This window comes from Myotis nattereri (genome assembly GCF_964212035.1).
Source record: "Myotis nattereri genome assembly, chromosome: 4".
In the NCBI taxonomy this organism is placed as follows: Eukaryota; Metazoa; Chordata; class Mammalia; order Chiroptera; family Vespertilionidae; genus Myotis; species Myotis nattereri.
Window position 1 is genome coordinate 86,765,062 of NC_138079.1, and position 17,747 is coordinate 86,782,808.

At 45.1% G+C, this 17,747-nt stretch overlaps 1 protein-coding gene across 5 annotated transcripts in view; it reads left to right on the top strand.

Moving 5' to 3' along the window:
- Nucleotides 1-17,747, top strand: part of GALNT17 (polypeptide N-acetylgalactosaminyltransferase 17) — a 421,721-nt gene that overhangs the window by 380,842 nt on the left and 23,132 nt on the right. For all 5 annotated transcript variants that reach the window (XM_081090567.1, XM_081090568.1, XM_081090571.1 and 2 more), the window contains exons 7-8: nt 10,909-11,094; nt 13,511-13,648. In XM_081090567.1, the coding sequence (XP_080946693.1) occupies nt 10,909-11,094; nt 13,511-13,648 (324 nt within the window). The remainder of the gene's footprint in view (nt 1-10,908; nt 11,095-13,510; nt 13,649-17,747) is intronic.

Sequence of the window (17,747 nt, forward strand, 5' to 3'; positions counted from 1 at the left end):
ATTCCTTTCTCACAACAACCCTCAGTTCAGGTGCTCTAAGTTATCAGCTGCACTTCAAGGCTGAGGAAACCAAAGTTCGGGGATGAGAGTAGCCAGGCTGCCATGGAGCAGAGCCGGATGTGAGCCCAGTGCTCCTCATCTAACACAGACCTTTCATGGTTCCATGCTCTACAGTTGCCCAGAAATTGCCTTTGGGAAGCATAGAGCCAGTGGGCCCAAAAGGCCATTGGCACTCTGCTCTGAGCGGTGCCTTACAGGGTCCTCATGCCCACTTCCTGTCTGCAAAGGTGGTCCCTGCTGTCCCTTCGCCAGCTCTCACCACTGTGCCTCTCTCTCGACTTCCCAGCTCTCCCATTGCTGTTGGCTCTGTCTTGGCCTCAGATCCTGGTCTTGGGTGCCTGCACCTGACCGCTTGTTGTGTGGGGCTTTTCAAGTTCTGCCTCTATCAAGGTATCTCCCCTGATCCAGACTTTGGTATGTACCCTCTGACTCCCTACTTTGTGACCTTGAGTGAGGGGTCCTCACATCTCTATCCCCGATGAGGAGGTAGACTGGGCCTCCCCTGGGGAAGAGAGCAGGTGTAGATAAGTAGCCAGCCAACGTTCTCGCCAAGGCATGTCTCAGGCAGGCCCTCTTGGCCGCATTTAATGAATGGAAGGCAGTTACTAGCATTAGATGATGGCCAATGGCAGATGCTTCATCTGGTGGATCTATGGTGGGCTGATTAGTCCTGGCTTTGCCCTAGCCATAGTCCCAAACTTCTGGCAACGCTGCAGCCACTGTTCCCTTCTGCAGATTTCTGGAAAGGATAATTGGAAAGGCCTTTTATTTAGCCCTGACTAAGTTGGTTTCAGGGAGGGAGCTCGGGCCCTAGAGACATCGATCACCTTTGAGGGCCTTTGAACTATGGTGATAGGATGCACTCTGACGCATGAGAACATTCTCATTTCCTCCCAGATCTCTGTACGTGATCACAAAACTCTGGCCCTCTGGTGTTAAAAACACAATTAAATAGTGTTCATTTTTCTCCTTTGGTTAAGCACGGTTCACCTGTAATTGCACCCTACCAGCTCCTCTTTAATCCTAGGCAAATGTAGACTAACTGACGGGAGAACATGGGTGCCCAGGTCAGGAAACGACCTGGCTGCTTTCTCATCAAGGTTCTAAAGCGATCTTCAGCACTTGCCTAGAATTCTAATTTTAAGCTCTAAGGAAAGAGCAAAGAGGGTGAGTAGGACCCCTGTCTAAATTATCTTTCTATCCCTGGCAGCATTTAGCTCTGTGCTCTGGTCTTAGTAAATATGTGCGAGGTATTGAATGGAATGACTGAAGAAGGTGAATCATTTACAAGTTAAAGTCACCAATCAGGCTGGGTGCAAAGACAGGTAACATGCTTAACACCTACTTAGTCGGAGCGACTCTTGCAAAAGGAGGGACTGTCCAAAGGAAGGAGTCAGTGAACAGGGCAGAGACAGGAGGACAGAACAGGAGCAGAGAACGCTGACATGGGGAACTCACTCATAAGTGGCCGGGAAAGAGGGAGTGGAGGGAAAGAGAGGAAGGCAAACAAGTGAGGGGAAGTCAGAGCGCAGCGGACCTAAAAGTGGGCAACTTTGTACTATTTTTTTTTAATATATTTTATTGATATCTTACAGAGAGGAAGGGAGAGAGATAGAGAGAAACATCGATGAGAGAGAAACATCGATCAGCTGCCTCCTGCACATCTCCCACTGGGGATATGCCCGCAACCCAGGCACATGCCCTTGACCGGAATCGAACCTGGGACCCTTCAGTCCACAGGCCGACGCTCTATCCACTGAGCTAAACCGGTTTCAGCATGTACTATTTTCCTAACACAGAGGCCCAGGCCCTCTCTGACAACACAAGGGTAAGTTTGAAACTGGTGAGCATGGATCCGGTATTATTCCACCTTCCCCCCAACATTATCCTTTTAAGTGCAAAAGCGATAGCGACAAAAATCAAAAGAAGCAAGCTCTCCCAACACTCCTTCCAGGCTCGGTAAATCAAGCTGCTCTCCCTGTGCACATCTCCCCGCCTCTGAATCACATGTCTCTTACAGACTTCATTTTAATTCCTCATCTGGTATTAAGAGAAATGACTGGCATCGACTGGCAACAGAATCCAGGTATTTAAGCGTTCTTGTCACTGCGGTAGCTAAATTGAGATATGTCTTGAGGTCCATATTTGTAAATCCCTGCTTCTGAGAAACAGTAATAAATAAAGCAGAAGAATTAAGATTGAGTTCTCACAAAAGGACTGTAGGAGCAAAGCCATTATGTGATCGTCCAATTTCATGGGATGGAATGTGCATCGAAACTGGGAAAAGCCAGCTTGCTGTCTCCAGCATGGCAGAGGGGGTGCTGAGGACCAGGGGCAGCTCTGGGGGCCCTGATCTTTGTTATGCCCAGATTTCAAGACCCCCCCCCCCCCAAAGATCCACCAGGGAGCACCAAATCCGATGCAAAAGCGGAGAGTCTTTTATTCAAGCTCACTTGGTCCCCCCCCCCTGCCTCCATTACTGGATGCAAGAGAGAGCCCCAAGTCCCAAGAGAACAAAGAATTTATAGGGCTTGGGGTCAGGGGGTGGGGGCACACTCTGACCACTGATTTGGCCGATCTGGTTGGTTGAGTGAGGGCCGGGGGGGCTAGTGATGCAAGGGCAGGGTGCAGCTAGGGTCTGGTTACACAAAGACAGGGGGGTTGTTCAGCATACTTTTGGCCTTGGGCTAGTTTCCCCCGCTTTCCCATTAGCCGAGATAAGGGCAGGCTGAGTAACTGATACATTCTGCGGCTTTTTCTTGGAAGAGGGGTTAAGGACACAGCTATCAGTCCTGTTCTGTCCTTTCAATCTTCAGGAGGGTGAGCCCAGGCCTCTGGGAGGTGGTTACCAGGTTGTCCCTAAAATGATGGGGAGGATGGGAGTAACAAATCAGATGTTCTCTTAGCCAGAAATCTGTGTTGCTTTGAACAGATTTTATCAGCAGACAAAAGGCTTAAATTTGCCTGCCCTTGGATTACTGAATGGAGTTGTTTCTGTGTTGAATGTTCCTCTGATGTTGTTTTTAACGATGTAAATGGGTTTAAATGGCTTCTGAAGTGACTTCAATCTGCTACCAGGAAGGATTCCTGCCCCTGGAAGGAGAAGGCTGTGAGGCTCCCAAGGGCAGGGCTTCCCTCATCCCCCACGGGGAAGGAGAGGAGAGGCCCCACCCAGGACCGGACTTCCAGGTTCTGTGGGTCAGGTACATAGGTCAGGCCTTGAAAGGAGGTCATAGGAGGGAGGATGCTGGGGTTGAAGGCCAGATGACTCCACTTCTCCTTAGGGGGTGGCCTTGAGGGCTACAGGAATCCCTGTGGCCCCAGAACACCTTATTACCCAGAATGTCTGGAGCTGCTGATCACAAACCACAGGAAGCCATCAGAGCATTTATTTAATTCTGGGCTCTTTGACTTCCCTCCCCCCACCTTTTTTTAAAGGGGTAAACTTTTTCTCATACTCCAAATCTCCATGACAAAATATAGAGAAAAATATAGAGAAATTTGTGTTCTCTTCTCTCCTGAGAGGTGTCGGTGGAATTTCCTGTCCCTTCAGGTATGTGAATTGGGAAGAAAGCTCACTGAACACAGACTGGAGGCCTTCATAGAGAAGGTTTATTTCCTGTGCCCCTTTCTGGCTGCCTCACCAGTCTTAACTACCTTGGAATTCTCCCATTTGAGTCTCAGTATTTGTCATTCTTTCATCTGATCAATGAAAGAAAGTCCAAACCTAGAAAGAAACTTTATAAGTTTATCTGAGCCAAATCTGGGGACATGCCGGGAAGCAAGATCTCAGTGAATTGAGAAAATGCTCCGGAGAATGGCCATTTTGCAGGTTACTTTATACATCAGAATCAAAGGATAAAACGGAAGGAGGGATACATGGAATTCCTTGGTGGTAGGTTAAGGAGGCAGGAGAAAGTAACGGGGGAAATCTCAAGGGTTTGATTAAAAAGAAAAATGGAGAATCACATACTTCTTTTTGTTGGTGGGTACAGGATAGTTAACATCTAACATGTACCGCATATAGAGATGGTGTGCAGGCAGCAGGATAACAATGAGGGGTTTCATGGCCTGTGCTCTCGTGACAGCCGTTGTGCCTTGAGGGGTCTAGGAAAAGAAGATGACTCTGGTATTTCAAAGGTATGTTATCCTAGATGCATAAGAACAGTGAATGTACTGGACTCATGTAGGGTAAAGATTGACCTTTGCTTAGGAAGCTGGAGGCCTGGGAGGTGACTGCCCGCTGTGGCCTCCCCAGTTAGGAATTTATGATCAGAACAGCATATGTGGTTACTCGCGGTCACTGAGCTTGTCAGGTCTGCTATGTGGTCCCTTTTACGTCCATAAGAGAAAAACTATACATAACTTGTGAGGATAACGTAGCTCATGAATAGTGACATCTGTAAGACATCGGAGTAGGACTCTGCATCATTATTGGGTAGACTTCGGACTGCAGAGTTGCTTCGCTAGGTTTGGCTGAGAGCCCTGACTGGACAGTGTGGGGCACCCGTGGTTACCATTGGAGCAGTTACAGACCTTGTGAGTGAGGGTGGTGTAGAGGAGAAAAAAGCCTTTCCTCTACCCTTCTAGGCTCTCAGTTGGGGCCCCTGTAACAAAAGACAGGTTAACAAGAGAAGATCAAACAGATACTGATTAATGTGCATATCTCATACACACCTGGGAGAAACTCAGAAAGGAGTAACTCAAAGGGGTAGCTTAGAATTGGGGTGTGGAGGACACCAGTTAGCTGAGTCATCATTATCATCGTTACTCCCAGGCTAGATTTCCAACCCCACGGTCTCCTTGTGCTTTCTGAGCAGAGGATGTGCTGGGTTGTTTCTAGATGGTTTTTCCACAATCAAGCACTGAATTCACATGCCAGACTGGCAGGCTAGTGAGCTGCGCTGGCTCTTCCAGACAACCAGTCTCCCCTCAGATGTCCAGGCCTGTGTCTGAAGTGCATGTGTGGACTATGCCCTTCAGAGACCTGGCCACCACGCTCCCTCAGATATGCTCCTCTCAGCTCCCTCATCCTGTCTCTCCCCACTCAGCCCCAGGCGAGTGAGGAAGACCAGCATCTCAGCCCAAAGCAGCATCTTGCTTTCTACTCTATACATATGCCCTACAGCCCCTCCATTCATTAATACATTCACATGGTCATTTGAACAAGAATTTATCAGGCACTTACTTGTGTGCCAGGCACAGTGCTCATGGAGCTAGCAGCTAGGAAAGAAGAGAGAAGGTAATGTGCTCACAAAATCACAGCTGTGGTAAGTGCTACATGAAGGTATGAAAGGGGCTCTGACTTTCTGGGGGGCTTCCCTAAGGAAGCGATGATTGAGCTAAAGGCTAACATAGGAATTAATTAGGTGGAGAGTGGAGGAGCGAGAGGCAGGGGGATAAAAAGATGTTGAAGCTGGAAGGAGTGTGGCACCCGGAAGAACAGAAAGCAGGATTGTTGGGGGAAGTGCAGTGATGATGCTGGTGGGGCAAGGAGATGCAAGTCCTGGAAAGCCACAGTCAGATTTTGGGCTTCATTCTCAGAGCAGTGAGAGCCAGGAAGTGTTCCGAGGCATGGCACGATAAGATCACACCACCTGCTGCTGACTGGAGCTGTGGAGTGGTGGCTGCTGTGGTCTAGGTGGCAGCTTAGAGTGATGGTGGAGGAGGAGGTGGTTTGGTGGCCATGGTGGGTATGATCGGAAGTGAGTGGAGCTGAGCCATGGGGAGGAGTCGTCATCTGCAGGACTTGGTGGTGGACTGGCCAGTGCTGAGGAATGGGGTGCTCAGGAGAGCACCAGGGTTTCTTTCTGGCTCCTGCTGCTTCCTGTTCAATTTGAATGATTGTGGTGTGGGGTGGGGAGAGGGCTCTGGGCTTCCTCCCGTAACAGCATCTGAGGCTCTTTCCAAAATTGCAGTGCTCCCGGGGGTGCTGGGAGCATCTCTGAAAAATGGCTTTCATGTAATCATGGCTCTCAATGACAGAGTTGAAAATTCTCACTAGATTACTTTGGCCCAAACCTCCTCATTCCTGAATACTTCCCGCTGCCCATGATAAACAGCTGGTCTCTTAAAATGGAGGGATAAGACTTGACCTTGAATATTTGAATTCTTAGTGGTTTCCAAAGGGGGCCACACAAGAAAATCCACTGGGGCTCAAGAGGGATATAATAATGCTTCCCTTTTCATATCATTTTCAATTTCTATATATATGTTAATTTATCATGTGTAAAATATATTAGTAGAGTAGCATGTGCATATAATTTAAAATGGATAAACCAAACATATTGAAGGCTATGCTTTAATTTTTTTCCAGAGGAGAATGAATATCAAAAACGTTTGGAGGCCACTGCCTACAAGATAGATGATATAAGCAAACCAGTCACATTGGTTCTGACTCCTTGGCGTCCCCCACAGCTTTTCACCTGCACCTGGCAGTGGCTTCAGGCTCCCACACTTTCCTCCCTTGCTGACCTCAGTGACAGCGGCCCTGGGAGAGCGTGGTCTGGGCAGCACCTGGCACATTAGATGCCCTGCCTCTTGTCAACACCTGGAACCACTACCAGGCTGGACTGGCTTTGGCCAGGCACATCCTAGCTTCTTCAGCCCCTGTGATACAGAGTCATAACACCACAGCCTCAGAAAAGTCCTAGACTAGTGGTTCCCAAACCTGGTTACACATCACAACATAAAAAGTGGGGGGACTCTTTAAACACCCAGCTCCACCCCTGGAGAATTAGATTCTTAGAGCTGGGGTGGGACCCAGACATTTATAATTTTTAAAAACTCTTTTAGTGATTCAAAGGCATAGCCAGGTTTTGGAACCAGCCATGTAAGACAATTTCTCATCCTGTCCTTGAAGGAAAGATGTGAGACTTCAACTGAGAAAATATAGAGGACAATCAGGGAGACCATTGACCAGGCCGAGATCCAGGGGTAATTCTGGGAATACCAGTTTTTCCTAATTTGATGACACAATCTTTAAGGATCTAAGCAGTTAGTGAAATATTTATTAAATGGTATGAGTTGAATGAATGAATGAAACATGCATCAGTTGGAATTAAACCAGCACACCCTTGAAGACTCTCCCTCTCCCTCTCCCTCTCCCTCTCCCTCTCCCTCTCCCTCTCCCTCTCCCTCTCCCTCTCCCTCTCCCTCTCCCTCTCCCTCTCCCTCTCCCTCCTCTCCTCTCCCAAGATGGTGGGAGATACCAGTGCCACCTGCCCACTGGCAGCCCTCTCCCATAGTATCCTCTTCTTCTTCCAGGGCATGAATTGTTCTGAAGCAGAAGAGATGTGTTTTGGTCTAAGACTTCTTAGGACCTAGAGTTTTGTGTCTCTCTCTCTCTCTCTCTCTCTCTCTCTCTCTCTCTCTCTCATTTTTTTGTTTTGTTTTGTTTTTCCCCCTTTCTTACCTATCTCCTTACCCCTCTCCCCTTTGGAAACTATCAGCTTGTTTTCTTTATCTATGGATCTGTTTCTGTTTTGTTTTGTGTATTCATTTGTTTTGGTTTTTTTGTTCACATATAAGTGAAATCATATGGTATTTGTCTTTCTCTGTTTTACTTACTTCACTTAGCAAAATACCCTCTATCAGCGGTTCTCAACCTGTGGGTCGTGACCCCTGAAAATACATCCTGCATATCAGATATTTACATTACAATTCATAACAGTATCAAAATTACAGTTAAGAAGTAGCAACGAAAATAATTTTATGGTTGGGGGTCACCACAACATGAGGAACTGTATTAAAGGGTCGCGGCATTAGGAAGGTTGAGAACCACTGCTTCCATTCATGTTCTTGCAAATGGCAAGATTTCATTTTTTATGACTAAGTAATATTCCATTGTATATATGTACCACTTCTTATTTATCCATTCATCTATCAGTTGACACCCAGGTTTCTTCAGACAGAGAGGGACTGTGGTGATGTTATAGGAATCTGGGCCAGTGCCTACCATGGTAATTCACTCTCTTTTCTGGATCCAACAAAGTCTGAGAGCCCCTTGCCCCACCCCAGACTATACAGGAAGAGTCGGTTCTCACTGAGCATGCCAGCTCATATCCACATGGCGGATCCCAGCACAGGAAGCCAGGTTCCTGCCACACAGGACAGGAGTGTTGCATTGCCTGCCTCCCAACCTGGGACATCATCACTCCCTTGTCATTTAAGAGATTTGGGATCTGACACAGGGTGCAACCAGGCTCCTCTTCCCTTCTCACCTCTACTTCTAACAAGGCCACTTGAGCCTTCTCGTGAGCATAATCGCACTGCGGGCTTTGGAGCAATACTGACCTTGGTCTGGACAGCTTACCGAGGATTGGCACCAAATAGGCCTGGTTGCAGGTTCTGTTCCCACTTGGTGGCTCTGTTCTTGGAACTGGGTTCTTGGCTTTTGCTGAGGGTTTTCATATACCTGCACCTGTGATCCCTGCTTGGCATCCACCCCTTCTTGGCTTTCCTCAGTCGTCCTGAACCTCCCCAACTCAGAATCCAGCCCTGGAATTTCTTTTCTCCATCTCTCTGTGGACTTATTTATCTGTCTATCGATTTATTTATTTTGTCACAGCTTTGTTGAGATATTCACATACCATTATAATTCACCCATTTAAAGTGTACAACTCAGTGGCTTTTTAGAATATTTAGAGTTATACAGTGATCAACACAATTTTAGAAGATTCTGTTCACCCTAAAAAGAAACCTCATACCTACCAGCAGTCACTCTACTTTCTCCAAACCCACCCCCAGCCCTAGGCAACTGTCAGTTTACTTTCTGTCTCTATGGATTTTCTTATCCTAGACATTTCATGTAAATGGAATCATGCAATATATGCTTCTTTGTGACTGGCCTCTTTCACTTAGCATAATATTTTCAAGGTTCGTTCATATCATAGCATGTATCAGCATTCCATTTATTTTTATTGCTAAATAATATTCCATTGTATGGAAATACCACATTTGTTTATCTATTCATCAGTTGAACATTTGCGTAATCCAAGGTCATGAAAATATGCTCTCGTATTTTTTTCTAAGAGTTCTACAGTTTTAGCTCTTACATTAAGTCTGATCCATTTATAGTTAATTTTTGTAGAGGTAGTGGCCCAAAGGCATTCTTTTACAGTTGTCCAACACAATTAAAAGACTATTCTTTTCCCCCATTGAATTGTCTTGGCACCCTTGTTGAAAGCTGAATCTTTAGATCAGTTTGGGGAGTATTGCCATCCTAACAATATTAAGGTTTCTTATTGGTGAACACAAGCGTATTTTTGTTTATTCCCTGAATCTTTTTAAAAAATATTTATTTATTTGGGAGGGAGGGAGGGAGGAAAGGAAGGGGGGGGGGGGAGAGAGAGAGAGAGAGAGAGAGAGAGAGAGAGAGAGAGAGATCCATCTGTTGTTCCACTTATTTATGCACTTATTGGCTGTTTCTTGTGTGTGCCCTGACCAGGGATCAAACCCACAACCTTGACCCATTGAAACAACATTCTAACCAATCAAGCTACCCAGCCAGAGCCCCCTGAATATTGAAACTATCTAATGCCCATAACTATAGAACTTCATGTCTTTTTTGCAATATTTTGCCTCCCTGACTTGACTTCCTTGTAATGGGTCTGTCTCAACCCAAGGGGACACCTAGTTATTAGGTTGAAAATCAAGCTAGTCTGAGCCACCACTGTCCTACAAATCCCTTAGCTCACTGTCTCCTCATTGAAGGCATGAGCAGTGAGAGAGGATTCTTGGTGATGGGGAGAATGATCCAGAGGTATATGATTTCCCTGTGATATAACCAGAGTTGGAAAATAGAAACAGAGGATCACACACATCTGAATTGTGCCACCAAATTTAATCAATAAAGGCCCAGGAGAGGTGGACAAGTCCTCAAGGATGCAGGTTTCCAGGAGACTAAAGGTGGAATGGCTTGAAATGACCCCGTCTGGGAGGAGCATACTTTTACCGACCTGAGTCAGTTCACCAGCACACTGTCATTTATGGAGAGTACACAGGAGCTCACAGCAGGACATCTCCCAGGTCCCTGAAATTTCTGTGTCTTATTCCTCTTTTCCCAAGAAGGAAGGCATTTCACTTTCACAAATTAATCCTCTGGGCAATCAGACATGCTTTGTTTTTCCTGCCTGGGACTGAGAATGGTTGGATGGCCCAGCTTTCCCCTGGAAGCAGGACCTGGGAGCCTGGACGCCTGCCATGCCCAGGCAGAGAACAGCAGGGGTCGCTTCCTTGGGCTTTTGCATCTCTCAAAGGCAACCATCACTCCAGCCTTCCACCTGAATACTCCAGGAACAGTGATCCTGTACATGATCTTATTGGGGTGGATGCTTCCAGAATGCCGGGCACCTGTGCTCTCGGGACTCCACATTGGAGCATATTAATAGTGCAGAACCAGACCCCTGTATACATTGTGCTGATGTGAACAGAAATGGTGTGTTTTTTAGTTTGAATTTTCCAGTCTAGATCTGCAGGGCACAGTTCCAGCAGGTGGGGGAAAAGCCTTCATGGATGCCAATGCACTACTGAGAACAGAGAAAGCCATGTGTCCCCGGGAGCACCTTTATGGGCCACTCCTCCCCAGAGCTGGATTTTAATATTCTAGACTATTATATCTATAACATTCCCGCAAATCTTCTTTTCTACCTGTTTTAATTAGGTTAGCTTAGGTTAGGTTGTTAGGGCTGCGGTTACAAACCAACCCTGAAATCTCATATGGCTTTATATGTTCAAATGTTATTTCTCACTCATGCTAGGTCTCCTGAGCCATTGCCTTGGTGCCTCGGGGAGGGGCAGTGACAGCTGGGAATGCCTGTCAGGCTAACGAAGTCCTTGCACCTCCAGGTATGGCTCTGCGGGGGCAGCATGGAGGTCCTGCCTTGCTCACGGGTGGCCCACATCGAGCGGAAGAAGAAGCCATACAATAGCAACATCGGCTTCTACACCAAGAGGAACGCTCTCCGGGTGGCTGAGGTCTGGATGGACGATTACAAGTCTCATGTGTACATAGCGTGGAACCTGCCGCTGGAGGTAGGGTCCAGCAGCCCTCCCCATCAGCGATCCTTGTGTTGGACGGGACATTGATCCCTTTAATAAGCTGATGCTTCCTCCCCAGAAAGATGCTCAGACTTGAAAAATTATGAACGCATTTTGAGGGGGCCCACAGAGCTCCAGGTTTTAGAACCCTCACTGTACAGGGGACAGTGACAACAGAAACCTCAAAATCTATTTACAAGGACTAGAAGGGTTGTATTGGGTTAGTCCCAGTCTTATTACAGTCATCTGGATGCCCTGCTTCTGAACATGCACTGTGCCCAGAAGAGCCTTGCCCAAAACTTTTGGCACCAGACCCTGTCATCTGCTCTAACGGCTTGCCCTCCCGTGGAGCTCCAGCTGCCTCGTGACAGGTGCCCCCACTGCCTGCTGAATCCCTTGTTTACGTGGCTCTTCAGCTCTTCCCCTTATTCTGCCCAGAAGGTAGCCTAGGAAAATGCCCGTGTTACTGCAGCCCTTTGAGTCTCAGCCCCGCCACGTACTAGTTATGAGATCTTGAATGAATCCATTTAGACAGCCTTTGTACCTTGGGTTCCTCAGCTGTAAAACGGGGATAATAGCAGGTCCTCCTTCCTCGGTGGTTGTGAGAACCACATCTAAAGTACTAAATCTAAGTACCATTGACATTCTTAGAGCAGCGCCTGGCAGGGATATGGGGATGGCGGTGAGTGTTGTTTGTCCTCCACGGCACAGCACGGTGAGCCGAATCCCCAGCCACAGCTGGGTTTACCTCATCAGCCAGATGTCCAAGCCATGCCCTTGAGAGGATTGCCTAGAATGTTCCTGCTGAGAAATGGCAGCCCCTGTCTTTCAGGAGGCGGGAGCCCAAAACAGCAGAAATGCAGTTGCATATGTGTAAGGTCTGTGGATAACGAGGATAAAAGTGAAGAATTTATATCATTGTTGTTACAATTGTAGAAATAAGGTTCTACATTATTGAATACCCCCATGGCAATGGAGTGCTTTGAGCTGAGACATTGTAAGTGATTTTACATGTTATGATATCAAGATAGGCAACATCTGGTGAGCCCTTACTATGTGCCAGGCACTAGATAAGTTCCTTATTTGTAAGATCTCATTTAGCCCTCAAAACAACCTCGAGACTTAGGAACCATCTGCCTCGGTTTCCTCATCTGTACAACAGGGATTGTTCACATTTATCTCCTAGGGCTCCTGGGAAGCTAAAAATGAGGCTTAGAACAGAGCATGGCAAAAAATTAAGTGCTCGGTAAAGGCTAACCTGATGTGAACCTAGTGTGATGTCCATTTTATAGATGGGTAAACCGAAGCTCTGAAGGCTAAAAGTGACTTGCTTATTAAGGCCCTGCACATAGCATGTGGCGGGGAGGGATGTGAAATCCAGTCTTCATTCGCCTCTGCCCGCACCCTGTGATGTCAGCGGAATAGGTGTTATTTCTCCCATTTTGCAGATGAGGAGCTGTGACCTAGGATGGTGGTGTGACTGAGAGTCCGGAGACCTCCGGGCTGCCGACTATCCCCATGCCTTCTCCATCATCACAAACAGCCTCTGGTCCCTAATGCCAGTGTCCCCACCACACTTTTCACAAGTGACCATTCTCATTAACCATGCTCAGTAAATTAAAACAAAGAGTTAAATATCGGTGCCCAGGTTTGCTTTTGCATTTTAATGTTTGACATTTAAAGGGCTGTTCCTTTGGAAATCATTGTTTGGCTGCTGAGGATGAAGTCTTAATGAAATCATTGAACTCTCCTGGACCCCCAAGATGCTGCCTGGCCTCCCTGCCTCTGTGGAGAGCAGCCTGTATCCCCTAGTTCAGGGCCATCTTGTGGCTGAGTCTGTGGAGTCATATTTCAGCTACTTTATTTCTCCCTGTCAGCACACAGCAGCCCATTACAGGTTCATTTCTGTAAAAGCAGAGTGAATTATTCATTAGGACATTATTACAAGCTTTGCGATGGAAAATTATTTTCACTTCTGCATAAATGAACTCCACAAAGGGCCAACAAAGGGGGAAATTACACCTGTGCAGAAAAGAAAGGCAGGGGGTGGTGCAGAGGCATCTATTTTCTTGTCTTAATCAAATAATTCTTCTAATTGGCTCGGATAGTCACTCAGGAAATGTGGGAGAGGCGCAGCTGGGAATACAGGGTGCCCCATAGGGTGCCCCGGGACCCCTTTCGCACAGCGATGATCGGTGCAGCTGATTGGGGACCGAGTGATGCGCTCAGGGGACAGTAATGTCTGGCTTGGGAAATAGATGATCAAATAGGTGCCCTTCTTCTGACCTTCCAAGTAAGCATGCAGAGGAATTAAGATTTCTCTCTGTTTTCCCGAGCGTGACGCCACCTGTGCTTCTCTTCGGCCAGAGCTCCCCGGTCACTAATGCCCTTTGCTTCTCTCTCCTTTCAGAACCCAGGAATCGACATAGGTGATGTCTCTGAAAGAAGAGCCTTAAGGAAAAGTTTAAAGTGTAAGAATTTCCAGTGGTACCTGGACCACGTTTACCCAGAAATGAGAAGATACAATAACACCATTGCATACGGGGAGGTAATTAAGACCATACATGCTCTCAGCGTGGGCTGTATATTGCTCTGATGGGGGGAAATAAGGAACAGAGTCATTCATTCATTTACTCATTCATTAATTCATTCAGTGAGTGGATTTTGATGGTGCAGTCCCTGACAGCAGGGCTCTCACCAGCTGGTAGAAGAGACTAAAGGAATGTTACAATGGGCACGGGCCTTCAGCCTGTGGTGTGGAGTGGCTGATGAGTTCTCTTTGGGACATTTGGATTTTGAAGTCCCCTGGGGCCTGTAAATGGGACATTCACTAGGAAGTTGGGTATAAAGTGAGGTGGGGACTGGAGCTCTCCATTGCTCAATGCTGTGGCCCGGAGCCATTTACCACCAAAGAAAGGGTGCAGATGCGCTTCTCGGATTTCCTCTGATGAGATAATATCACCTTTCTACACCTGAATTTTTTCTTATTATACATGTCATAAATATAGGTTTTAGAAAAGTTTTAAAATAATAATAATAGCAATGAACACTTACTGGGTGCTTTCAAAATGCCACGCACTATTCTAAGTGCTTTTTACATATGAATTCATTTCACTGTCACCTTATGAGGTAGTAGTAGTATTTCCCATTGTATTGATAAGAAAGCTGAGACTTAGAGAGCTTAAATGAATTACCTAAGTTTTATAGCCTATCAGCCATGTAGCTGGGATTGGATCTAGGCATAGATAATGTGTACATTTTGATGTATGGTCTTCTTTATTGTGTGTGTGTATTGTTTTTCACTAAAAATATACATTTTTATATACACACATGTGCATTTTATACACACATTCTCCACCTCTGAGTATAGACTGATGCTAGCAAGGCTCTCTTTGACTTAGCGTGTTTACTCTTTCTATAGTTATGAATTTTCCTACTTTGTGCCTGGTGCCTTTTATGATTTTAATTTTTACTGAATTTATTGGGATGACATTGGTTAATAAAATTATATAGTTTTTTAAGTGTACGGGTCTATAACAAATCATCTGTATATTGTACTATGTGTTCACCATCCCAAATCAAGTCTCCTTCCATCACCATTTATCCCCCCCTTTACCTTCTTCTACCTTCCCCCACCCACCTTTCTCTCTGGTAATCACCATACTGTTGTCTGTGTCTATGAGGGTGTGTGTGTGTGTGTGTGTGTGTGTGTGTGTGTGTGTGTGTACCTGTGCCTGTGCCGGTGTGTGTGTTTGCTTAATCCTCTCGCCTTTTTCACCCAGCCCTCCAATTCCCCTTCACTCTGACAGCTGTCAGTCTGTTCTCTATGAGTCTGTTTCTTTTCTTTTTCTTTTTTTTTATTGATTTCAGAGAGGAAAGGAGAGGAATAGAGAAACATCAATGATGAGAATCATTGATCGGCTGTCTCCTGCACTCCCCAAACTGGGGATCAAGCCCACAACCCCGGCATGTGCCCTGACCAGGAATTGAACTGTGACCCACTGGTTTATAGGTCAACGCTCAAGCACTGAGCCGTGCTGGCCGGGCCTATGAGTGTTTCTATTTGGCTTGTTAGTTCATTTTATTCATGAAATTCCACTTATGAGTGAAATCATATGGTACTTGTCTCTCTCTGGCTTATTTCATTTAGCATAATGCTCTCTAGGTCTACCTATGCTGTCACAAAGGGTAAGATTTCCTTTTTATGGCTGAGTAGTATTCTATTGTGTAAATATACCACAGCTTTTTTATTCACTCATCTATAGATGGGCCCTTGGGCTGCTTCCAGATCTCGGCTATTGTAATCAGCTCCAGGTTAAACCATTAGGGTCCAGGTGAGGTGTCTCCCCTGAGTGGGAATTAGGAAAGGGAAGCTTGCTTCTTGCAGGGGCAGTCTGTGTCATGCAGACTCCAGAGCCAGCCTGCTGGATGAACCCACTACCCAGAGTGGCTCCTCTCAGCTTCCATTCCTTCATCTGTGAAATGGGGGAAGGAAAATGCTTACCGCATGGGGTTGTTGGGAAGATGAAACGCATGATGTGCAGAGTTCTTAGAACAGTAACTGACACCCAGCAGTAATTATTAATAGGTCCTTGTCTTTTCTTCTTCAAATAAAAAGGCATGGTTTGGGGTGTTTTGTTTGTTTGTTGTTATCAAAGTAAGATCAAACATAGAGGAAGCATTGGAAAATGGTGGACAGTGAATGGATTATTTGTAAGACAATTAGGTAAATTGCCTAGCTCTTTGGAAAAGAAAACAGTTTAGATTCTAACAGCTTGCCATATCCCAAAGTGAATTTCAGATGAGCTATAGCATTAAATGAAAGAAAAGAAACCATAATAGAACCATAGGGAAATAGATATGAATCTAATCTCTAAAAGGGGAAGGAAGGGCTTTCTAAGAATCAAAGCCATGAAAGAAAATGCAAAGGAAAAGGATAATGGATCTGAGCTCATAAATATTAAAGTAATCTATACATCAACCAAATAGAGAAATATCTGCCGAACTGGAAATAGGTCTGCCATAAATACTGTAGATGAATGGATAGTATCATTAATATATAATGAGCCCTGAAAATTGATTTAAATAAAAAATTTAACCTAAATAAGAAAATTTGAAATCCCAGAGAAAAATAAAGTACAAAAGAAAATACAATAGTTGAAAAACACATGAAAATTTCTAATTTATTTTATAATCAAAGAAGTGAAAACTAATTTTAAAATACATTGCGGTAGCTTTTCTCCTACTACCGAATGAACAAATACTCATTGTTAGAATATGTGCCGGTGCTTTGCCAGCAAGGTCTCGGTAATATGAAAAGCCACATCTCCTCTCGTGAGAGTGCAAATTGAAATGAGCTTTTTAAAAAGCAATTTGAACCGCATGTATTACAGGGCTTAATGATAGCCATTCCACTCTTCTCCTAAGCAAATAATCTGAAATGAGGACACAGATTTGAGAGTAAAATTGTTCATATTAGTGACTTTTTTTTTTATAAAAAATTCTGAATCTGACTTGAAGGTTAGTTAAATATACTATCTTAATGGTTTGAATATAGTTTGTAGCTATTTCAAAAGGTTTGTACAAAAGTTTAATGACTTGAGAAAAGTATCGATAATGTGATTCTTAAAAGCAAGTGGAACAGGCAGGTTTTGTGTGGGGACTTTTTCATGTCTCCCAGGTATCACTAGTGTTTATGTGGTAAGATTATAATTAGAAGGACAAAATAGTATTAACAAAGGAAGAATAAAAGTGGGGAAATGCGGGAAGATGGCCTCTTTTCAGTAATACATTTAATGCATACATTCTGTAGAAAATATAAAGATGAAAACAAACTTACTCCCAATTCCCAAGCATTGTTAACATTTTCAGTACTTTCTGTTTGCTGAGCTCACCATTATCTGAAATGTGTTTCAGATGGACTATTGCATTAAATGGAAAAAAAAAATCACACTAGTCAAATTTAGTTTGTAACAAAATCTACCATTATGTAGATACCACTGTTTTTTAAAATATATTTTTATTGATTTTGGAGAGGAAGGGAGAGAAAGCTAGAGACATCAATGATGAGAAAGAACCATTTGCTGCCCCCTGCACTTCCCCCACTGGGGATAGAGCCTGCAACCTCGGCATGTGCCCTGACCGGGAATCGAACCGTGACCTCCTGGTTCATAGATTGACACTCAACCACTGAACCACACCAGCTGGGCTATTTGCATTTTATGCATTCGTTAAGAATAACTTTGTAGTCAAATTCAGTTCAGTGACAAAATTTACCAACATTCAGACAAGTGTAATTTAATGCTTACAACTGGTAGTTCTTGTCACCACACCAGACCCCAGCCAGTGACGAAGGAAGACAGACCCCGCTGAGCAGATGTCAGCCTCACTGGACATCCAGTGCCAGTGTCCAGGCTTACTTAGGCAATCATTCACTTTTCATTCATTTTAAAATATTTTTACCTATATTATCTAGAATGTCTTAAAATAATTTTTAAAGAAAGGTGTGTGTATGCTTTATATCCTGACTATTGCATGTATGAGACACTGCCTTCCTACATGCAAAAGAATGTCAGTGTGCACAAAACATGGGGCCACCAACTCCCCTGCTCAAAATACTGTGGTCAGTCCATACTACCCTCATGGCC